The following is a 25,049-nucleotide window of genomic DNA, read 5'->3' as shown; positions in this document are numbered from 1 at the left end:
AAATTATGACAGGAAAACCCTCAATCAAATTGTATCTTTGATATCTAATAATAATATTAACCATAATGTTACATATGTAATATGTACACAATAATATTGTGCAAACAAACAAGAAAAATAGCAAAAAATGTCAATTTTTTTAATACCCTGTATATAAAAACCACATATGACCACAACTCCAAATGTGCAATTGTCACTGCATCTAAACATGACATATTACAAAAAGGTAGAAACATATAATATACAATATGTTCTGAAGCTGGTACTGGTGCAGTTAACTTTGCTTTAGGCTCCCATACACAGTAGGTGTTACTTGCAGTGCAGTATTACTTTACCTTGTAATATGTTATAATAAGCAAGTCACTTCTATATTTATGAGCATGTAGACAATAATGTTGGCTGATATGTAAAACTATGAGATGTCGAGTGCAGGGAAGATATTATTGATCGATCAGATTCATGAATATGTTAGGTACTTAAGCCACAATTAGAGAGTGAAACAGAGACACTGGTTGAAATGTATAGTAAATATTTTATTTTGAACTTTTATGCTGAACTACAAGCTGTGAACTGTGCGATCTCTGCGGCCTGTGGTGCCTGGTTTACTGTGTGTAAAACTGCACAGGTTCCCATGTGTCATCCCACACTTTGCCACTGTCAGGAGAAAAACATAACAAACAACAACCACACACAAAATAGGACAATTTAGGTTGTGACATATGACAATTTTTTAGGATGAAATATCTTCTATATTCATGTCATGCTTTATACACCTTCATTGTAATATAAATTAATCAAATCAAGTCAGAGAGTATTAATATATGAAGCAGACGTCAAGCAGGACCACAGCAGCAGCCACGATCCATCGGAACCTGCTGGATGAGAGAGCACAGAAACTCCAGGGAAGAAGTTTAGTTAGTAACATGCATGAACTGCATTACTGAGACATGTATGTTTACAGATGGTGGTGAGGAAGAGGGGGAGAGTTTTCAGTAAAAGGAGACGTGACTGCATCTTCAACCAATACTGAGCCTGCATAACCCTGAAAGAGACAGAGAGAGAGGGGGGGGACACTAACCCCCAGCAGTCTGGTCCTATTACAGCATAACTAAGGGCTGAGCTGAACCAGCCCTAACTATAAGCTCTATAAAGAAGTAAAGTCTTATGCCTACTCTTAAAAGTGTTGACCATGTCCACCTCCAAAACTCATAATGGACTTTGGAGGTGGACAGCTATCAAGCTCCTCACAGAAGAGCAGCTTGACAGCTAAAAGCTCCCAATTTACTTTAGTCCAAATACATGAATTCAAATTGAGGTGATAACTATTTATCAACAATATGAATGTCTGTTCCCGTCCAACAAAGTTGTTACTACATACCATGTTGAGCAAGGCTTCCACTTGACTTTAACTTCTTCTTTTTCCTGAAAAACATGATATAAACAAACAATTAATTAAGAAAGACATGCAAGTTGCATACAAAAAGGAGCTTATAAACATTTGTGTACTATTGAATGGCTCAATATATTATACAATTAGTTTACAAAAACATAAGAACCACTACAATGCTTGTACTGCCAGCATCGAGTGCATGTCAGCAAAGCAACACTGCTTACATTGTGGCTCACAAGCAAAACTAACTGAAGCAGATGTTACTGAATGGGAAGGAGCACCTCCACATCAATCACTCCTTCTGAGCATGATGTCAGGAGGACTTTAAAGAACGTAAACATCAGGAAGGCAGCACGACCAGGTCGTATCAGGTGGTCTGTTCCTATTTAATGTCCTATTTGGAGCGAAATCCTGACTCAGTGGCTGAATTAGTGAAGATTCATCAAATACAAAAGCTTATGGATAGTCAGTCAGGCACAGTTCAAATCCGGGAAGTCCAAAGACGCAAACAAATCTGCACAACAGCAGGCTAAATTACTTACATTTACAACTCTCCTGTCTACTATCTCTTCATATTTGAAAATCTTCTGTGTACGGTGTTTTCGGCATTCTGAAAAATAACAAATGAAATATTTACATGAGTTCTGTAAAACTGGAAAAAATGCAAAAATTAAGAAAAAGAAATCTTAACAAACTTAACGAACCTGTCATGTGTTTCGTACATTTACAATACCATAACATCTAACCTTTCCTTGTCCTTTTTTTGTTTGGGACATCCGAGGTGTACACCGTAGAAATTGAGGGAGATGTAGGATGTGGAGATGGAGAGGAGGATGCAGGAGGAAGCAGAGATGAAGAGGAGGATGCAGGAGGAAGCAGAGATGAAGAGGAGGATGCAGGAGGCTGACAGAGGGAAGATGTTGGTTCAGGCTCTAAATGAAGAATAAATTCCTGGTTTAGAGCCTCTGGGTCTGGGACTGGTCCAGCATCGACACTGTCAGCAGAGGATGGTCCAGCTGCTGGTGTAGAACGTTTAGCAGGAGGTGAAGCTTGTAATTCTGAAAAATTTTAAATATTAAACATTCATTAAAATGGGTTGAAAAAATGTACAGTACACATAAACACATAATAAGTAGTGATTTGCATGTTTTCAGTTAAGTTTTACTAAAGATACAACTGGTAAATATTGGCATCAAATAAGTCATCTCACACACTCACTGACCCAAATCATTCAGTACAAGTGCCCTCGGGGGTAGTGTGACATCTGTAGTGCTTTTCTACATTGTACATTAAAAAATTAATGAGTGTGACTATAAATCCAGATAGATAATGACTTTTTCCTCTGATGACACTACTTTCCTGACTTTGTAGTGCATAACATTTGACACTTCAAGCTAGTACTGTGACTTAGGAGTTTTGTACAATGGTGATGCTAACTACCTCAGGGAGGTAATCAGGTGACCTCTTAAGAAGTATATAAGTTATTTAAGAATCTTGGTGTTCATATTGGTAACATTATAACATTTGTTATACTAGAAAGTCTCGAAGAGAATTATCAGGTCTGGTTTTTGTGAAGATTTTTAAAATTACATTTGTATATACATGAGTGTGAAAGACCATACTATACACACACACACATACAAAATTGTTCAGGTGGGTAACACCAGAGGTTCAGTATGGCTAGCTTTGGTGATGTGACCGACACATGGGGAGGTAATAAGGCAGATATAACACTATTTTCATGTTAGCAACAGGACACGTAGGGCAGCTGTCACCTCACAGCAAGAAGGTTACTGGTCTGAAACTTGGCTGAATAATAGAATAGAACAGAACAGAATAGAGTAGAGTAGAATAGAATAGCTGGTGACTGTTAACTATCCTCATCCTCACCATCTTGTTTGTCTCTATGTACCCCGTGATGATCTGCCTACTTATCTAGGGTGTACCATGAGTATCACCCAAAGACAGCTAGGATAGGCTACCTGATAAGGACACCTGGTTACAGATAATGGACAAAGCATATCTTACTTCTCAGAAGGTGTTCATAAAGCTTCCTCATCTTCATGAGGATGTCACGTGCAGCACCTTCCGCTGGTTCGATCTGAGTGATCACGTCCCCTACTATACGGCCCTTACGGTCAAACTGTCCAAGAAACAGAATTGGTTGGTAGCCCAGGGCGTGTAGCTTTGAAACCTGCAAGAACAACAAAGAAAAACATGCAGCCAGTCTTTCATGTAAGCAAATTGATGTATAACAAACCTTTAAGTTTCACATCTTTGTTGTTTTATTGTTGTCGATAGTTAAAAAGTATTTATGGTGACCAAACCTGTAAATGTATGATAAAATCCATCTTGAAATGTTTTGTCTCTCAGTTAATAGCCGATTAAATTAAAAATCAGAAGTAGCTTAAATAAAAATAGTTTTTAACAAGTTTTTTCTAGTTGGATGTCTTTAGTGTGATGATGTTATTCTGATGTGAATAACTTTTTTATTTATGCTCTTTTATAAATTAATATTTTATGTGTATATACATGTCTTGTTAGTTTCTTACTTCATGATATACAAGAAAACATTGACAACTGTGATTAATAAAGAATTGTCTAGCAGACCAACCACTTATTAGATCAGAACTTTTAAACTTACTGACAACTGGGCTGAATTAACCACCCTGCTCGCATTTCTGTTGTTTTTAACAGAGGCAGCCCAGTTACTGTTTTTAAACTGTTCTTGTTTCTTTTTCAATCCCTCCTTTAGGTTCAGGCTGCCCAGGCATCCACTGCATGTCTTCCTGTTGCAGGTGTTTGGGGCCTGACAGGAAGGGCATGGTTTGGTTTTTGGCTTTGTCATTTCTGCAAATGAAAATGGAACATGTAGGGATTATTTCAGGTCTGTTTTGGTGAAACGATTACAAAAATAATTTATGACCAAAGAAATAACTTATGTTACGAGGCAGTATTACACCATATTTAGAAAAAAAATCAATTACGAGATTAAAGTCGTTAATATTGAGTTAATTACGTGAATAGGGTTAAAAAAAAAACCTGAATTGATTACAGAAAAGATACATTGCTAAAATAGAGCAGTACTAACATTAGCTGGGTGGCCAAGCAAGTGTCTTACACATGAGAATACATCACAAAAAAAATTAAATAAACTTTTGCAGAAGTAGTTCTCTTGGTACACAGACTGCTCTGTGAAAACATTTCAAGTTTAATATCAGTTTAATATCACTGAAATTTATATTTCAGTGAACATGCAAATTACCCACAGTTTATCACAACTTACTTAGCTAGGATCTGCCTCGTGTCCAGTCGAAAACTTCGCTGCAGGACCGTGAGTTGAAAGATACATTTACTGCGACTCCCAAGATGCATTGCAGTAAAAACCATCCAATCGCCTTGCTTAAGATCTGTTGACGTGTCGCTAAAGGCGCGCTGTAGATAAATATTGCAATTTGTAAAAAATAAAATACTAAAATTTGCAATTTTTAATTACATAATTAAACACTGGGCCAGTTTAATTTCGTATTATCGCTGGTTATTATTTTAGAGTAAATAAAGGAATAACGGGTAGCACCAAGCTGTTGTTATCTTCATTCCCATAGCGACGGCGGTCGAGGATTATGGGTAGTGTGCAGTTACGGGATTAGTGCGTCTGCGTAAATTGGTCTGATTGGTTGGAGCCGAGCGCATCCAAAACTAACAGGAGTGGTGAATGAATCTATAAATGTGTTTTACGTGTGAAATGAAAATAATAAACCTAACAAAGGATTATGTACGTTAAATCTGAGCACTTTCAGATCGTGAATCAGTTTGGAAAACACTGTGTGATGGCCACAACATGAAGCGATTTTATTGTTGAATTATCAGTGATACTTTCACGTGTTTTTGTTGAGAAACGTTAACGATGTCATTAAAAGAAAGCATTAAATTAGGGAGAAAAACCCGTTCGCGGAGAGGGTCCCCGGGTCTCCAGTTAGATTGTGCTTCACGACGTCATGTTTCGCCGTGACGGGGTTATTATTGGAGTAAATGGATGGCTGGAGCCTCTGCTCGAAGCGTCTCTGATCGCCGCGAGCACGTTCATATTGGAATGAATTGACAACCCACAGCGTCACATAAAAACGTGGAAGGGTACCTTAGGCGTCAGCATGAGAAGTTAAGGGACGTGACAAATCGTCATTATTTTACGCGTCGGGAGTGAGAACGGGTTGGTAAAAGTATATCCTTGCTGTACCCTTAATGCTAATTATGCTAAATTAACCGCTGCCTTTGCCCCTTTGGGATTATTCTTATGTCACTGGGATGTTGACCTTTGACCTTCACATTAGAGAGATGGGCAGACATAATTAGTGTATGAATTTTAAAGTAACAGGTAATAAAGAGAGTGTAGCAAATGTAGTCAGGTTTATTACTCTGTATCACACATGAGTGCCCGAGGGAGGCGGGGCTGACTGGGGAGACACAGGAAACAGAGAGACAGGGCTGACTCGACATGAAACGATGAAACGTGGGACACGGGAACAGAAACTAAACACAGGCTGAAATGAACACTGAGGGAGGGAGAACTAAGATTACTGAGAGCCTGATAAATAAGAAGAACAAAAACCAAGAAAAACAAGAGTCAAAGAAAAGCAAAAACACAAAGCATTGGGCCAGGACCCACTGCTGTGACATTTATATGTGATAAAAACATTAAAAACTGCTCAGATGTTGAAATCTTTCTACGTATACTTTAGGTTCAGCTCTCCAGCCTGGCATTTGGTTAAGCATGATTCAAACATTTGATTTTGTTTAACTGGTTTTAATTATAGTTACTTTTTGTGAACATTTGTTGCAGCATTTAAAAATACATCATTTATTTTCAAACTTTTATTGGATTTAGAGCATCATATTTGACCAACGTAAATGTTTTAATTTCATATAAAATAACTGAAACAGTGAACTAAATATCTGAAATCTTTCCTTCCTTAAAAGTTATAATCCTACTTAAGTTATAGTGCAAACGCTTAAGCAACAAATATACTTGATGCTAATTAATTAATATTTCCCTTTGATGTTGCAACTATGCGGTCACTTCTGTCTTTAAACAAAATAATATTTTCCAGTTACAGAAATCATAAAGTCCAAACTAAAGTGCTACTGTTGCTATATGCATTTTATATAAATCATGGATGATGGTCCTGACATGAAGGAAGAGAAAGTTACAGGTTGCATCCTTTGACTTTGTCTCCGTGCCTTTGGGCCATTTTCAGAAGGACAGATGTTTCTGTTCAATTCTTAAATCAATTTTTTCAAACACAAACACTATTTTAAAGCTTCTAGAGAGTAAAATATTCATGATAATTATAATAACAATAATAAAAACAAAAGCTCTCAGATCCATCAAACCAAGCAGCAGAAAGAACAATAACTGAAGAGAAAACTTTAACCTTGTAGACTTCATTATGTTCCAGCTGCTCTACAGACGCTGTGACCTCGAACTTAAGCAGGTCGTAACGTATGTGCAGCTCAATAACTTCATAATCAGACCCTGTGGTATTTAGGCAGCAGAACAACTAAGAATAACAACTACAAATAATGTTTTTAGGTTTCTGTTGTACTGCAAGGTTCTGTACAGGAGAACCAAACCAAGAGCAAATATTACGTCTCATTTACACCTGAGCACGAAGAGCCATCAACATTTAGCAAATTGAATCATCTTTGTTTAGATGCAAGAAGAATCATATAGAAATGAAAAAGTAGAAATAGAAATCCAGAGCAAAGATATCCTCTAATTCAGCGTAGCACATGTGCAGCTGCTGCGATTCACGTAAGCATTCAGCTCGTCGCTGCTGCAGATTTTTCTCTCGCTGTTCTGGCTCACAGCGCTGCAAACACAAAAATAAATATCCCCAAAGCTGTGAAAGGGAGCTAATTAGTAAGAGTATTGTTACTCTCCGCAGGAGTAGTCCAGCAGTAGAAATCAGTCCAATAACAAGGTGTGTAACATCTAGCAGGGTGACAGAAAAACCCAGGGTAACTTCTAAGGACCTCAACGTCTCTCTCACATTGTGTTTTTAAACATGCTTCCATTTGTCACTTCAGTCTTTACTCTGAAATACAGGAAGAGAAATCATGGCTGAAACAATTTCTCATGAAACCAGGGGTGTGGTCCAACAGTCAGTTTGGTGAGGAAGGTTCCTAACTGAGAGAAGTGACCCAGAAGTATCTGTGTAGCAGCCACAATGAATCCAGATCATGAGCTGATCCGTGACTGCCTTTGTACAACTTTTACAAAGTGACTGCGAACATTGTGGAACGATTCATAGCGTTTGATTGCTTGTGTGAATGTATTAAACAGGAAACCAGGAGCTGCAGAAACCCAGTAATGCTGGGTTTCTGCAGCTGCGTGTGCGTTTATTATTATGGCTCCAGGTTACATTTCAGGTCTTCTCAGCCCGCACCGCCCCACTCGAACTCTGCGCTCCTCCAGTCACATGCTGTCATTAGTTCCACGCTCCCAGTTCAAATCTAGAGGTGACAGCTTTCTCCATTGCTGTCGTCCCCCTTTCATGAAATCCTCTTCATCCTTGGAAGTCTTCAAATCCAATCTGAAGCCCCTCCTATTTTCCACGGATCTCTCTGACACCTCTGTTATTGTGTTTCAGCTATTCTGCTCTTTTATCTCATTGGATGATGTTTGCATGTGTAGACACGTGTACGTGTATTTTAAGTTCACATATGTGTGCTTGAGTGTGAATGTGTACATTTTTGTATATGTGCATATTTGCATGTACACATATTTTTTTACAAACATATACGGATGTCTCAATGTTTCTATGATGTTTTCATCTTATCTATTTTAATTCTTTTCACCATATCATCCCTCTGTTCAGCACTTTGGCCGACACTTGATGTCTTTTAAATGTGCTATATAAATAAAGATGACTTATATTTGCATCCGTGTGTCAGAGTGTGTGTTCTTACCTTTAATTTAGGACACGCACACACAGAGCATAGAGTGAACAGGGACTATTATTGTCCCACAAGGAGCAACAGGACAATTGACCTACTGTATGCTAATGTGAGAGGTGCATACAGAGCCACCCCCCTCCCCCCACTAGGGAAGTCAGACCACAACCTGGTTTACCTACAGCCACAATACACACCCCTCGTCCAAAGGCAGCCTGTCACAACGCGCTCCATCCGGAGATGGACCCCAGAAAAGGAGGATGCTCTGAGAGACTGCTATGACACCACAGACTGGGATGTGCTCCTGAGCCCACATGGTGAGGACATAGAGGGGGCGACACACTGTCTTACAGACTACCTCAACTTTTGTGTGGACACAGTCGCCCCTGCTAAGACGGTACGGTGTTATCCTAATAACAAACCGTGGGTAACACAGGAAGTCAAAGCTGTCCTCAACATGAAGAAGAAGGCTTTCAGGAGCAAAGTGAAGGAGGAGATGAAAGCAGCACAGCGGGAGGTGAAACGCTGCCTGAGGGAAGCAAAGGACACCTACAGGAGGAAGGTGGAGCAGAAGTTGGAGAGGAACAATATGAGGGAGGTCTGGAATGGTGTGAAAACCATCACAGGCCACAACACCAAGAAAAGCACAGTGGGGGGGGGGGGGGGGGACTGTGGAGAAGACAAACGAACTCAACAACTTCTTCAACAGGTTTGACCAGCCCACAACCCCCCCACCCCCACCCTCACCTTCACTACAGAGTCCTCCCCCCACTCTCCTGCCTCCCTCGCTTCCCCCCCTTCCTGACACCATGACACCCCCTCCTCCAATCCCTCTCTCAGCAGCAAGACATCTCCCCCCCTCCCCTCCTCCCAAACATCTCCCAGTGTCACAGTGGATCAGGTCAGGAGGCAACTGAGGAAGCTTCGCCCCAGAAAGGCAGCAGGCCCAGACAAGGTGTGTCCTAGGATGCTTAAGGCGTGTGCTGCTGAACTTGGGGAGCCGCTACAACGAGTCTTCAACCTCAGTCTGCGACTGGGGAGAGTGCCCGCCCTATGGAAGACATCCTGCATCGTCCTGGTCCCCAAAAAGAACCGGCCCAATGAGCTGAATGACTTCCGACCGGTGGCACTGACGTCACATCTTATGAAGACTCTAGAGCGGCTCTTCCTCAACCTCCTCCGACCACAGGTACAACATGCCCAGGACCCACTACAGTTTGCATACAAGGCGGGTGTCGGAGTGGAGGATGCCATCCTGTACCTCCTACACAGAGCCCACTCACACCTGGATGGGGGAAAAGGCACGGTCAGGATCCTGTTTCTTGACTTTTCCAGTGCCTTTAACACCATCCGGCCCTGTATGCTTCAGGAAAAACTGAACAGGATGGAGGTGGACCCCTGCCTGGTGGCTTGGATCTCCGACTACCTCACCGACAGACCACAGTACGTCAGGCTGAAGGACATCACGTCTGACACTGTGGTCAGCAGCACAGGAGCACCACAGGGAACTGTGCTGTCCCCTCTTCTCTTCACCCTGTACACCTCTGACTTCTGCTACAACTCTGAATTATGCCATATTCAGAAGTTTGCAGATGACACGGCCATCATGGGGTGTATCTGGGATGATCAGGAAGAGGAGTACAGAAGTCTGGTGAGGAACTTTGTCGCATGGAGTCACACAAACCACCTGCAACTCAACACCTCAAAGACTAAGGAACTGGTTGTGGACTTCGGGAGGTCCAGAGAAGGTCCACTGCCGGTTCAGATAGAGGGGGAGGAGGTGGAGGTGGTCAACAAGTACAAGTACCTCGGACTGTGGGTGGACAATAAACTGGACTGGTCATGCAACACAGAGCACCTGTATAAAAAAGCCCAAAGCCGACTGTACTTCCTCAGGAGGCTGAGGTCTTTTAACATCTGCAGGAAGCTCCTGAGGATGTTTTACCAGTCGGTGGTTGCTGGAGTACTTTTCTATGCTGTGGTGTGCTGGGGGAGCAGCACAGCAAAGAGGGACTCATCCAGGCTGGAGAAACTGATCAGGAGGGCTAGCTCTGTGGTCGGCATGAAGCTGGACACTCTGGTGACAGTGGCAGAGAAAAGGACACTAAAGAAACTGATGGACATTATGGACAATGCCAGGCATCCTCTGCACACGGCCATAAACAATCAGAAGAGTCTGTTCAGTGACAGGTTGCTTCTCCCCAAGACAAGAACTAACAGACTTAAAAACTCCTTTGTCCCACACGCCATCAGACTGTTTAACTCCTCTCTGGAGGGGAGAGGGAGGGGAGACAGGAGGACAAAGGAGGGGGGAACAACTAAGCTGTAGTGCCTCTTCACCTCACTGTACAATACCTTGTGCAATACTTTTTGTAAATAGTCAACAGTGCAATAGACTCAATACTTGAAATGTGCAATTCACTTGTATTTTTATTTTTTATTCCTATTTATTCTATTTATCCCCTTTGTATATTTTATTTATATTTGTCTCTGTATTTATATATGTGTGTGTGTGTGTGTGTGTATATATATATATATATATATATATAACAGTTCTGTAACTGTAACTTCGGTCGTTGCTGTGCTTTTTTTGGAAGTCGAATTTCCCAGAGGAACCCACCCGAGGGATTAATAAAGTTCTATCTTATCTTATCTTATCTTATCTTATCTTATCTTATCTTATCTTATCTTATCTTATCTTATCTTATCTTATTAAGCGTGTGGCCTGTGTGTATCTATGCCAGTGAAACTGGATCTGCTCATTTTGAATATTGAAAAATATTGTGACTTAAGAGAAACATAATAACTAAAACAGAGCAGAAACACGACAATTCAGCAGAAAAGTAACAACTTAAGCAGAAATATTGGAAAATGAGCAGCTGAAAAAAGCTGAATAAGGTGACGTTCACTCAAAACTACTTGTTGTTCAACTGTGAAAAACTGGCAGAAATGTTAAAAACACACGAAAGAACAGCCAGCAGATACACACAATTAGAAATATGAGCACATATGGAAACACAAATGCACAGAGACACACAGGATGTCAGTCAACCACTCTGAATATTCAATTTGAATCTTCCTGGTTTTATGGATTCCTGTCAAACGACTGGCCATAATTTCCTAACCGTAGGGGCTGGAGCGGTCATTCTTAGACCGTTCTGTTCAGAGGAGATGGGGGAATCTTCAAGTGTTGATAGTTCATAATTAAAATATAAATTATTAAAGATATATGGCTTATAATGCACCATAACTGAGTAGAGTTGAACTGCCTTGACTTGCCCTCAAACAACGGTTTGTAAGTCTAAATCTATTTGAAGCATCGATATCATTCTTTCATTGTCACATACAGCAGGCTTTGGTGAACAGTTAAGGCAATATTTTCAGGTCTCAGGCACATTTCATACATTGTGCTCTGCAGACAGGCACACGGACCTTTCAGGTCTACAAAAAGTTTCAAATGAAAAGCTCACAGGTGTGTTTATTAACTCAGTGTTGCAGAATCACAGTGATTCATTAAAAACGTCTGCAGAAGTTGCAAACTTATGATTCATGTCATAAGTTATGATACACTGCTCTCCCCTGCATAAGCTGTTTTTATAGTATCAGCAATACTGGCCATACATTTACTTGGTATCACATCTATACCACAATCTGCAGTACTGCACACACTAAGATCACAGTGGACAGATTCTGTCTCTATGCTGGGAACGTCTGTTTTTCCCGGGATCAGCTGTTGTAGATTGTTGGTGCATGGAGGGCTGGGGCCTCTTCTGCCCCCCCTAACGGAGACCACGTAGGTAGTCGGAGGCTGTAAGACAGCGGCTCTCTGGAGAAATCTGATACCTCAGGAGGATGACAGGATTCAACCAGAGAAGCTGCTTCATTATAAACGAGTCTGTGGTTTATAACTGAAATCTATGATACACATAAACAGCCGTCCATGCACTTAAGTAGTGAGTGAGTATTCACTCCAGTGATGAGCTGTGAGAAAGAAACTGCACACACAGCGATCGGGCGACCATAAGATTATTATTGCCAAGCAAGAACCTGCAGCTCGAGCAGGCTGAAGAAATCCTTTAATGCTGATGCAGGCTTCACAGTGTAGAAACGAGAACTCTAAGAAACAAAAGAGCAGAAGTCATGTATGAAACACAACACAGTTAACATGTGAAGCACTTAAAAGAAAACACAAATAAAACACTTCCAGTGAGGCGTGGCGATTTAAACATTGCCTGTACTGCTCAGCAGTTGTAATGGCATCAAGAATATCTGCACATAGTTCATAATTACAATTAGAATGAACATTTCTTTCACTAAACTCAAAGTCACTCATTATAGAGCGACATCACTATTTTAACGCAGATGCTCTGATGTAGTAGGTCCAAATACAGGATGGTGGGTCACCCACCCTCCTGCTCCAACATGGTAGGAAAATTATACGGTAGAAAATGTTTATATTCATAACAATGTGAATTTTCTGCTTTAAATACTTTTATATATGTTTTTAAAATGGTCCCTCCACCCACTTTTAGTCCTTTTTCAGACATTGAAATCGGAGGAAATGTTCCAAAAATGTGCTGATTTGAAAGTGAATGATGCCGATCTTTGTTTCCATAGCACAGATTTGTCTGAGACATCATCGAGTGTCAGCCTGTGCCTCTAAGGAGCGTCCAGCGTCCTGTTCATTGTCCATTTCTATCATAATGCACGCACTGGGGTTAAATATTGAATAACAATGTTCTTCCAACTTACGTTTTTCCCCACAGAGTTCAGACTCAATACTGTTAATAACAGACAATCATAGGGTCCTGCTGTCCACACTGTTATAGTTCTTACAAAAATACAGGCTGAAACATACAGATAGGAGCAGCTAAGAGAAGAAGAAATGTGCTGAAACTGTCAGAAAGGAGATTTATTTGTTTCCACTTTACATGTGTGTGAGCATGTGAAAGTTTGTGGATGTTCTTTGTCTGTGTGTCTGTATATAAGATGTAAGGGCGGTGGCCACAGAGATGGTCCTGGTGTTTCACTGGGATGCTCTCTCCACATTGCAATGTGTTTATTAAACCCACTTCAAATCAAGCTCACTGGGTGTGTTGCAGAGTATATAGTTAGTGTAGTTGTTGTTTTGTTTTGTGTGTCAGTTCTACTACTAAGTGTCTGTAATGTCGGGTTGTGTTTAGTGGTTGAGAGGAGGCGGCAAAAACACTTAGCAGGATAGTCAAAATCAGAATCAGAATCAGAATCAGAATACTTTATTGATCCCTGGGGGAAATTATTTTTTGTTACAGTGCTCCATTTTAAACCAACATTAAGACAAGACAGACAATACGCTAACTAAGAATAGTACAATATATACATATATATACATACATACTGTCATGGTCCTGAGTCTGAGGACTCAGTGTTTTGTGTTCCTTGTGCTTTTGTTCATTCAGAGTGTGTATTCTGTTGTGATTTTGCCATTTGTTAGGTTTCTGTTCTTTGCCTGCCTGCTTCCACTTCTCTGTGTTCCCTCTGTCTGTCCATGGTGTTATTGTGTCTGCTCATGAGTCTGCCTGTCAAGTTCAGTGTCCGGTCTGGTTCTCTGTGTCTGTTAGTTTCCTGTTTTATTCTGAAAGTTCATGTCTCATGTCAGTGTGTTCAGTTTTACCTCTCCCCTGTCTCGTTAGCCTTATTGCTCCCAGCTGTGTCTCCCTCCTGTGGCCCATTCCCTGTTTAACTCCATGTCAGTCTGCATTATTCTGTTACCTGGTATTCATTCTGCGTCTCTCTGCCATCTCTCTTTGTGCATTTCGCTCCTCCTCCCGTGAGTGTCTGGTTTAAGTTTTGTTCTTTAGTTTTCCCAGTTTAGGTTTGTTTACTCCCCGCTCTGCTCTTCCTGTTTTGTCACTTTATCACCTCTGCAAATAAATTTTCACTCGCACCCCAGTCAGTGCCTGCATCTTGGATCCTTTTCTCAATTCACCACACGACTGCTGTGCAGCCGTGACACATACATACATACATAAGTCACTTATAAATAAATATTTGGAAAAGAAACATGTGTAGCTGTAGCAGCAAACAGTGTGTTAAGTGGATGCGTTGTACAGGGAGCCACAGGCAGGAAAGATTTCCTGTGTCGTTCAGTGGTGCATCATGGGTAATCTCAGTCTCTCACTGAACGAGCTCCTGTGACTGACCAACATGTCATGGAGTGGGTGGGAGGTGTTATCCAACATTGTCTTTATCTTGGACAGCATCCGCCTCTCCGACACCACCTTGAGGGAGTCCAGCTCCATCCCCACAACATTGCTGGCCTTACGGATCAGTTTATTAAGTCTGTTGGCATCTGCGACCCTCAGCCTGCTCCCCCAGCATGCAACAGCATAGAGGATCGCAGTGGCCACAACAGACTCGTAGAAAATCCTCAGCATTTTCCGGCAGCTGTTGAAGGACCTCAGTCGCCTCAAAAAATAGAGACGACTCTGGCCCTTCCTGTAAAGTGCTGTGGTGTTTTTAGCCCAGTCCAGTTTATTGTCAATGTGTACTCCAAGGTATTTATAGTCCTCCACAATGTCAACACTGACCCCCTGGATTGAAACAGGGGTCAAGTGTTTCCTGGTCTTCCTGAAGTCCACGATCAGTTCCTTGGTCTTTGCCACGTTGAGCTGCAGATGATTCTGCTCACACCACGTGACAAAGGAGTCGACCACAGCCCGGTACTCTGTCTCATCATCCCTGCTGATGCATCCAACCACCGCAGAGTCATCAGAAAACTTCTGAAGATGGAGGTCTCTGTGCAGTGGCTGAAGTCTGTGGTGTAGAGGGTGAAGAGGAAGGGGGAGAGGACAGTCCCCTGTGGTGCCCCTGTGTTGCTGATCACCTTGTCAGACACACACTGTGGGAGACGTACATATTGTGGTCTTCCTGTCAGGTAATCAACAATCCAGGACACCAGAGAAGCATCCACCTGCATCGCTGCTAACTTATCACCCAGGAGGGTCGGCCTGATGGTGTTGAAAGCACTGGAAAAGTAAAAGAACATGACCCTCACAGTGCTCGCCGGCTGGTCCAGATGGGTGTAGACACGATTGAGCAGGTAGATGATGGCGTCCTCTGTTCCGAGACGAGGCTGATAAGCGAACTGAAGGGGATCCAGATGTGGTCTTACTATGGGTCGCAGCTGGTCCAGGATGAGCCTTTCCAGGGTCTTCATGATGTGGGAGGTCAGTGCCACGGGCCTGTAATCCTGGGGGCCACTGGGACGAGGCGTCTTTGGTACAGAGAGAATACACACTCACACTGGGAATTCCACAGTGTGTCCTTTAATGCACCTGATAATGGATTGCATTTATATAGCGCTTTTCGAGACGCTCAAAGCGCTTTTACAATACCACTATTCATTCACTCTCACATTCACACACTGGTGGAGGCAGCTACAGTTGTAGCCACAGCTGCCCTGGGGCAGACTGACAGAAGCGAGGCTGCCATATCGCGCCATCGGCCCCTCTGGCCATCACCAGCAGGTGAAGTGTCTTGCCCAAGGACACAACGACCGAGACTGTCCGAGCCGGGGCTCGAACCGGCAACCTTCCGATTACAAGACGAACTGCCAACTCTTGAGCCACGATCGACCTTCTCTTCGGCAACCATATAAGCCCGGTTGAACGGCTGCAGCTTAACAAACATAGTGTTTACAAACATAGCACAGTGTTCGTACAACCCATAACGTTGCAAAAGAAAGGTGTCTGGAGAGGTAAAACATAAAATCCGTCCCTCCTCATGCACTAGCGTGCAAGCACATGTCCACACATTCACAGAGAGGGCAGTGGCGCATACCGATGACAACATTAACCCTCAACTTGGGTTGTCTTAAAGAGACACTATACCACTGTGACTTTTACATGTCACAGCAAAAAAGCCACCAACAGCAGGTTGAAGTGTAAACGCTGTGGGGAAACAGGAGGAGTGATACACCTCCTGTTTCCCCACAAAACAGCACAACCAAGGACTTAGAAGCACAATATAAAATACAAGTTAAAATGCTGGGTCACAAAGAACCGTGACAGACTCACCTTTAACTGCCCAAGACAAAGTTATGTGACATTAGTGATGTTTGTACTAACTTGGTTTTAAAGCTTTTACTTTAACTTATACGCTGTTCAATAGTTGTAGTTGATGATTTTATGGATAATTAAAGTCATATATAAGGAGGATTTTTGCTTCGGTTTTCTCATATTTTTTTCTCAGTCTCATCTTTTGTCATTTCAACTCCATGTGTGGCAGATTCCAACCTCAGCCAAGCTTTCCTGTAACTATAAAAGACTATAAAGACACATCTCTGGGATGCACTGGTACGCATCTTCAGTGATGTATCCTGGGGTCATCAGGTGTTTCGGGTCTCACAACATCATACACCCTCGCCCAGGCGACCCAGCTGGGGGTGATCAGGCCCCGACTTGCGTACCAGTAGCTACCCACGGATCAGCCCTCTTGATCCACAGCCACCTTGTGGCTTTCTCTGCCGCTTCACTCACAGCCTGGATGGCCCTCTTCTTGGCTGCCCCAGCCACGCCCAGCCGGCCTAGGACTTTGCATAGTGATCGTCCTGCAAAGCCCCTACAACCCACTTCTATGGGCTCATAGAAAGTCTTCCAGCCCCTTCCCCTGCACTCCTGCACTAGTTCCTAGTACTTTCCTCGTTTCCTTTCATTGGCCTCCTCGATCTGCTCTTCCCAGGACACTGTGAGTTCCAGCATGATCAGCTGTTTTGAGGCCTCAGAAATAATTATCATGTCTGAACGGAGGGATGTTTTTGCAATGTTCTGAGGGAACTGTAGCTGTTTACCCAGGTCAGCCTGTAGCTGCCAATCAGAGGCTGTGTTGAAGAGGCCGGTTGTTAAATTCGGGCGCACCTGGGGTTTCTCTCCAGCCTTAATGAAAGAGATTGCCTTCCTCGGAGCATGATGATGCTTGCTGGTGCTGATTGCTGAGGCAATCTTTTCAGCAACTACTCTGAGCACCTGGTCGTGCCGCCAACGATACCGACCATCGGCCAGGGCCCTTGGGCAGCTGCTAAGGAGGTGTTCTAGGGTCCCTCTTCCAGAGCACAGGGGACAGACAGGTGTCTCGCTCTTCCCCCACAGATGGAGGTTTGCTGGGCTTGGCAGAGTATCGTATACTGCCTGCACTAGGAATCGGATCCGGTGGAAGTCTGCCTGCATGATGTTTGCCCAGGTGACCTTGCGCTGCAAGGTGCTCTCCCACCTTGTCCATGCTCTCTGCCGCTTAAGGCCTACAGCTCGACTTACTCGCCCCTCCTCCACACCTGCTCGGACCTCTTCCTGGAGTAGCTGGTGTCTCTCCTTTCCCTGTGCCCTGCTGACCTGGGCCTTTGGGAAGTACCCCAAGCCTGCTCCCCCTGTTGCTAAGACCCTCACCAGTGTTTTCTTCCTTAGGTGTGACTCCGCCACCTCAACTGCCTTCTCAGCCTTCCACTTTCTTCCTGTCCTTACCTCAATACCTGCTGATGCCACCTTGCAGTCTTTAGAATCTCTGTACTGTAGGGCTTCTTCTAGAGCGGGTATTGGACGAATGTCACCAATGTCACCAATTTTCTAAAGAAATATATTTCAGAAGGTTCTGTTGACATGAAAATCTCACCAGATGTGGCAACAACCCATCAAATCCACACATGCAAAGTAATCAAACCACACGTTTCCATAGATTATGTGTAATAAAGAGAAATAAGACAGGGAAAAAGTCTTGAACACACTTGCTGCAGTTTGTTTAACACTTTGTACAAAAGCCTTTGTGTATGATGACAGCATCAAGATGCCTCCTGGTGGACAAATTAGTCGAACACATGTATTCTGTGCGCTGTGGGCGTGGCTCTACACAAAGTGACAGACAGTCTCCGAGGTAACCACCATGAGATGCTCAAATGCTCTTAACTTGCACATCACATGTGCTCAGATGTTTCTCCACATCAACAGGGCCCCTTCTATAAACTGTGAGGATTCAGGTCAATGGCCGTTCTATCAGCTTTAGTTTCTCTCTCTGAAACCAGCTGGCTGTGTTTGGGATCATTGTTTGCTGAAATGTCAACCCTTGTTTCATCTTCATCAACACAAATTTTACACTAGAGGGTGTATTTACAAATGTACTTACAATGTCTCAGAGTTTATGAAAAATCTAATATTAAACAGTTCCTAAAATAAGCACACTGGTCAACTGGCTGATTCATTTCTTTTATTTTTGTGTCTTCAGTCTCCTGTGAATGTGGAGTCAGTGTTTCTTCCCCAAGATCTATATTTGAATTTTAAGTTGCTTTCAGATCATGTGAATGATCACACAGATCAGACTTGGTGCAGATAAAGTTAAAGGTGCAGATACATTTGAATTAAACTTGAATGAGCCCTTTCCACATCTGATCTCTGCTCTTGTTACAGTCACAGTTTCCAGGAAGCTCCACAAGTGTGACGTGCTGGAGAAGAGGTTTGTTTGGCAGCCTGACAGTCACACACTTCACTAGTGGCCAATACCACGTCTTTGCCTTATTACCTTCTCTTTGTCTTGAATCATTACTTGAAGAAGAAATGACATAACTAAAAGTTCATATTAAATAAACTGAAACTAGCAAACCCAAAGTAACAAATGAGTTTTGCATCAATCATTGGTTTTTAATTTGAGATTGTTTCGAGTTCGAAAAATGTTGAGCAACAGAACACACCAGCAGAGGCTCAGGAGAGTGCAATCAGACAATGAGTTTATTAAAACACACGCAGGAGAAGAAGTATACAGCATCACATCAGCAAAACGCCTCCCCCTAAGAATACACAAGATGATGATTTCATAGCATCAGGGTTTTACGCCCCCTCGTGCGTCAATTACAGATTAAAATACATCGATTACAGTCAATGGTACATCTTAAATGTGTAAAAAGAGATACAAAAGTTCAGTTTTTGATAACACCTGCCATACATGGTAATACATTTCAAGCCTACATGGTCCCTGAAGACTGATCCCTTTCTTAACTGCTCTCCTGTCATCTGTTACCAAGTAGACTAACATGCAGTTAGAAGCTAAATGAATTCCAGACCTTTGGCCTGGCAAGTTTCTAGATTATATGTGTTTGCAAGCGTGTACGCGGCCTTCTATGTTCCAGGTCACCCACACAATGGATTGTGAAGACATAGCGCTTCACAAAGCTTGAGACCTTTAATAGACTGAACATCAACTCTGAATGAGCACAAATATGCAATGTGTATAAAATGATCATAGCTACACCTGTAATGAAAAAGGTTAATATGATGGCAAACATCTTTGATACAATATCAATCCTGTAAGTAATATTATTAAGGCAATGTTAATAATGCAGGTTATATTATTGCAGTAAAAATAATTTCTGTATCTCCACAAGATCTACGTATGTCCAAGAATGCTAATCACAAACTGCTAATGAACTTCTACCATGGAGCTCCTTCTGCTGCACACTGTGGTTCAGCTGCTGTGGAGGACAAGAGGAAACTGCAGCGGGTGGTGAGGGCAGCAGAGCGGCCCTGGGCCCGACACTAACCTCCCTCAGAGACATTTATATACTGACAATGTCATCCTCAAGGACCCCTCGCACCCTGGACACTCACTGTGCACCACCACCCATCACATTGCACCTTATATTGCACTGATCACCTCCTCCTTTGTCTGGCATATAACTTGTATATAAAAAAAGCAGGAACTCCAGCAACACTTGAGGGAAGAAGAACAACTTTAATAATTGACCACCGCGTTTCGGCTTGTGGCCTTCATCACGGTCATAGTAAAACATTGTAAAGAATTGCTTAAATACAAGACAGGAAACAGAAAAAAATTCAAATTAACCAGTCAAAACTTCATAGATAGGTCAGCTGACATATAATAGGTAGGTATTGGTTAATTGGTTAAGTCCCGCCCAAGTAAATACTGGGCTAGATCATTAATGATGAGGAGGGGGGGACATAACCCCCATATGTCTGAAAATAACACATGCATGAAATGCATAAGAAGGATGCTATAAATATACACACAGATTTTAAACAAACAAAACAAAAACAGGGGGGCAGTCTTTAATGGTAAAAGCACGTTAGAATTAGAAAACACGATTACATCATCACATGGGAACACATTTGTTAAAAGAACCTTATTTATGTCTCTAAATTGTAAAGTCTCTAAAGATTAGACTTAAAATTAGGACTTAAGGTGAGATGTCTAGCACGCTACTCCTTCTTTGGCTGAACTAACAAGATTACTTGAATAAACATTACTCATGTGAGAGTAATTTAACTGATAAAATTAGGATAAAAAAATTAAAATAATTCTTTTTAAAAAAGGTGTAGTTCATAAAACCTCATTGATCGAAAAATGCTCATTCATACCTCTGGGGTGCAGACTCTTAAAACGGAATATCCAAGATGCTTCTCTTTTTTTCCGGATAAAATTTATGTTGCCACCTCTTTGGTTTAGTTTAATGGCTTCAATGCCGGAAAAATAATGGTGAATTTGGATGTTTATCGTTGAAGTGTCTTGCAACAGGGCTGGTTGAATCATTCCTCTTGATCGAACTTCTGTGTTCATTAATTCAATCTTTAAGAGGGCGGGATGTTTCTCCTATATATATCTTATTGCATGGGCACTGTATCATGTAGATTACATTTTTAGTTCTGCATGTGATAAAGCCCTTTGTGGCAATGGCTTTGTCACCTATAGGGTCTTTGAATGATTTGACATTTTTGGTGTATTGACAATTAATGCATCCCCCACACTTGAAATTACCATGTAGGTTATGAGTTATCAGGGTTTGATCTGGAGTGTCACCATTGGTGATCAGGTAGGTTCTGTTCCAGTTATAGTCCCATAAATCATGAAGCTTGCTGCCAGAAAAGCTTCAAATCTCCTTTAAAAGCTATTTGTGGTCTTGGTTGTGGTCACTGATATCATTTGCAAAAACCCCAGTGTGAGAATTGTTGTGTGTGTGTGTGTGCGTGCGTACATGCGTGTGTGTGTGTGATTAACATTATCGTGCAAACGAACCAACAGAGTTTGATTCTACCATGAAGCTTCTGATGCAACTTATCACAGTAGATCACCACCTTAGTTAAAGTGGGTGAAAGGTCACAGATAGAGACAGGGTGGGGCTGAGTGTCAGTGATGTGGGTGGAGATGGTGGAGATAAAGTGAGCAGACCAGAGGCGTCCTCGCTGAGTCTCCTGTGAGACGAGCAGTTAAAGGACTCCAGATGTTCACCACAGCAGAGACAGTGAGGGGACGGAGGCCTCCTGTGGACTCACAGTCAGCTCCATGTGTGTCATGGTCCCCGCACCTCGCCAGCTGACGCCAGTCAGACACTTAGTTTTGTTCATTCTCCCTCTCTCGCCTCTGCTCTCTCTTTCTCCTGCCGGGGCGGAGCTCAGTGTGGGCTCCCGCCCCTGGCCCACGCACCTGGGGATGATCAGCACCCCTGCCGCCGATCACGAATTAGAGCACTACTTAAGATGGCGGACCTGCTCAACTCGTCGCTGGATCGTTGAGCCGTCAGCATTCCCCCTGGACCCGTTCCCTGTGCACTGTGACTGAGCGTGAGCCAGAGTGCTGGTGGAGAGAAGAGGAGCTGTTTGTGAAATCCGTGTGAAAACCTTCTCTTCCTGGACTCCGGCCCCTTTTCCCAAACACCGTTGTACACATGTTTCACTGTGGAGAGCACTGTAAATAAATTCACTCTTGTTTGAAGGAGTTTCTGGTGTCATGGTCCTGGGTCGGTGACCCAGCGCTTTTAGTTTGTTATCATTTTCTAGATGATGATTGTTTAAGTTCTGTGTTATTTTCGATCTGCCTCTGAGTCTGCGTCTGTATCTGTCTGTCTATGGTGTCTCCCCATCTGTTTGTGAATCTGTCTGTTTAGTTCAATGTCTTGTCTGGTTCCATGTATCTGAGTTTCCTGTTTTATTGTGAAGGTCCGTGTCATATGTGAGTGTGATCAGTTTACGTTTCCCCTGTCCCGTCAGCCCAGATTTCTCCCAGCTGTGTTGCCCTCCTGTCTCGCATCCCCTGATTACTGGTGTGTATTAAGCCCTGTGTGTTCTCCTGCCTGTTGCCGGTTCGTCTGTGTTACTTCGTGTCAGTCTGCGTTACCCTGTGTTCCACAGTGTCCTGTTCCTCGTCTGCGTCTCTCTGCTTTTCATCCCCTTTGTCGTATGCTCCCAGGTCTGTTATTTTTAGTTCTCCCAGTTTAGGTGTCTTCAGTTATTTGTCATGCTCCACTGCTTGTTTGCCACTACACCTTTGTAAATAAACCTCACCAGTATTTCATCCACTGCCTGCATCTTGGGTCCTGCTTCCTCCACACCACACGGCTCGCCTTACCAGCCGTGACAGTACGAACCGGCCACAATGGACCCAGCAGCATTCAACCCGCCCGAGGAGCTCCGGGAGGATATCATTTATTCTGTGGACCGTTTAATTAATTTATGGCTGGGGCATGAGGAGAAGGGATTCCGCCAAGCCATAACTAATCGATTGGAGCGACTGGTTTCCGGTCTCCCCTGGCTGTTCAGCTTACTCCACCCACTTGTTCAGAATTTCTTTCTGAACGAGCTGCACCTTCACCCCCCTACCGCTCGTCTGCTCAGCCCACCGGAGGATATGCAGTCCGAACTGCCGGATGTGGAGTTACCCGGCCTGTCGGAGCGTTCTCCGAGGAGGAAGCAACGTTCATGTCGTAGGCGCCTCACCCCACAGCCGGGTGGTGGGACTTCAGAACCGCCGGCTGTGGTGAGTGAAAATGACACTCTTTCTGTTTCACCAGACTTTGGGACTGTTAATTCTGGGGCTGTGTTTATTCAGTTAGCCACCCGGCCTAAAGCCCAGTCGCCACCTCCACCACATTCAGCCTCACTACCCATAGCTCAGTTACAGTCACAGCCAGACTTACTACAAACTATGCTACAGTCCATAACCCAGTCTATAGCTCAGTTGGCAGAGGAATCATTAGCCCTATCATCAGTTCAGCCTCCTGTTCAGCAGCCACTAGCCCTGCGTCCTGTGTCACCAGCTCCTCCAGTACAACAACCTGAATCTATGCTATCCGAAGGGAATTGTTTTTCATCCGTCCATTGTAAGCAGAGAGACAAACCAGTTAATAACGTAATCATCCCTCAACAGCTGACCAGTCCTGAGACTGTGATGCACTCCAGGGCCTCCCCAGAGGCTGGGTTTCAGCCCTCAGCCCACTCTGGACCCCTGGAGGCTAGGAACCCAGCTGAGGACTGCACAGAGCTGTCGCTGCCTGAGCAGGGTCAATGCTCTGCGCAGCTGCAGGCCGCTATGTGTTTGCCAGAGGCCCGTGTGCCTGCTGGTCCTGTTCTGTCCCTGCCAGAGGCCCGTGTGCCTGCTGGTCCTGTTGCGTTCCTGCCAGAGGCCCGTGTGCCTGCTGGTTCTGTTGCGTCCCTGCCAGAGGTCTCCGCACCTGCTGGTTCTGTTCTGTGTGTGCCAGGGGCTCCAGTGCCCACTGGTTCTGAGACTGTCTTTGCTGGGGGGCCCGTGGAGCCCGTCCAGCCTTCTGCCTCGTTAGCTGGGGGGCCCGAGGAGCCCGTCCAGCCTCCTTCCTCGTCAGCTGGGGGGCCCGAGGAGCCCGTCCAGCCACCAGCTGCTCCACCAGCAGCCTCATCCACGCTTGCAGCAGCAGTTTCATCCATGCCGCCACCTGCTGCAGCGCCTCCGTCTGCATCCTCCACGCCGTTGCCTGGCCCGGCCTCTGCTGCATCCTCCACGCCGTCGCCTGGTCCGGATTCAGCATCCTCAGCGTCGCCTGGTCCAGCGCATGCTTCGGCTTCATCCGCTTCACCTGGTCCAGCCACTGCTTCATCCTCGCCTGGTCCAGCCACTGCTTCATCCTCGCCTGGTCCAGCCACTGCTTCATCCTCGCCTGGTCCAGCCTCCGTGTCTTCATCCTCGCCTGGTCCAGCCTCCGCATCACCTGCAGTGGCCTCGTCTTCAGCTTCCTCATCAGCTGCTTTGCCTGGTCCAGCTTCAGCATCCTCATCAGCTGCTTTGCCTGGTCCAGCTTCAGCATCCTCATCAGCTGCTTTGCCTGGTCCAGCTTCAGCATCCTCATCAGCTGCTTTGCCTGGTCCAGCTTCAGCATCCTCATCAGCTGCTTTGCCTGGTCCAGCTTCAGCATCCTCATCAGCTGCTTTGCCTGGTCCGGCCTCTGCATCATCATCAGCTGCTTTGCCTGGTCCGGCCTCTGCATCATCATCAGCTGCTTTGCCTGGTCCAGCCTCTGCATCATCGTCTGGTCCAGCCTCTTCCTCCTCGTCTGGTCCAGCCTCTTCCTCCTCGTCTGGTCCAGCCTCTTCCTCCTCGTCTGGTCCAGCCTCTTCCTCCTCGTCTGGTCCAGCGTCTTCCTCCTCGTCTGGTCCAGCGTCTTCCTCCTCGTCTGGTCCAGCCTCCGCTTCGTCTTCCTCCTCGTCTGGTCCAGCCTCCGCTTCAGCTTCCGCCTCGTCTGGTCCAGCCTCCGCTTCACCTGGGGCTGCAGGGGCCACGCAGCCTTCAGGTCCCCTACTACCACCTCCACATCGTCGGTCATCTGCCTGGCCGCCTGTTGGGCATCTCCGCCACCGTGGACGCCCTCCTGAACGCCGCCACTGCCTTCCACGTGGCCGGCCTCCGGACCTGTTTCCACGCCGCT

General features: G+C 44.3%; 2 protein-coding genes across 2 annotated transcripts in view; one reads left to right on the top strand and one right to left on the bottom strand.

Moving 5' to 3' along the window:
• The window catches only part of LOC146575332 (uncharacterized), a 59,920-nt gene that overhangs the window by 16,998 nt on the left and 17,873 nt on the right, over positions 1-25,049 (top strand). The gene's annotated exons all lie outside the window — the stretch shown is intronic.
• On the bottom strand, positions 1,013-4,303 carry LOC146575333 (uncharacterized). The gene is made up of 5 exons (XM_085269965.1): positions 4,035-4,303; positions 3,419-3,584; positions 2,137-2,448; positions 1,933-2,000; positions 1,013-1,422 (listed from the first exon to the last, which is right to left on the bottom strand). Exons 1-5 carry the CDS (start codon positions 4,236-4,238, stop codon positions 1,330-1,332), a joined length of 843 nt encoding a protein of 280 aa, XP_085126091.1. The 5' UTR covers positions 4,239-4,303; the 3' UTR covers positions 1,013-1,329.

This window comes from Mchenga conophoros, linkage group LG4, assembly GCF_057382185.1.
Source record: "Mchenga conophoros isolate Kocher_MC1m ecotype Shallow Benthic linkage group LG4, M_conophoros_male_GT1.1, whole genome shotgun sequence".
In the NCBI taxonomy this organism is placed as follows: Eukaryota; Metazoa; Chordata; class Actinopteri; order Cichliformes; family Cichlidae; genus Mchenga; species Mchenga conophoros.
This window is presented reverse-complemented; position numbering and strand designations above follow the sequence as displayed.

What these genes read in the sequence shown, in the direction of transcription:
- LOC146575333 (XM_085269965.1), bottom strand. Translation starts at nt 4,238, where the DNA reads ATGACAAAGCCAAAAACCAAACCATGCCCTTCCTGTCAGGCCCCAAAC. An exon ending in TTATGAACACCTTCTGAGAA is followed by an intron (nt 2,449 to 3,418) that starts GTAAGATATGCT and finishes AAAATTTTTCAG; the next exon opens with AATTACAAGCTTCACCTCCT. An exon ending in CAAAAAAAGGACAAGGAAAG is followed by an intron (nt 2,001 to 2,136) that starts GTTAGATGTTAT and finishes GTTATTTTTCAG; the next exon opens with AATGCCGAAAACACCGTACA.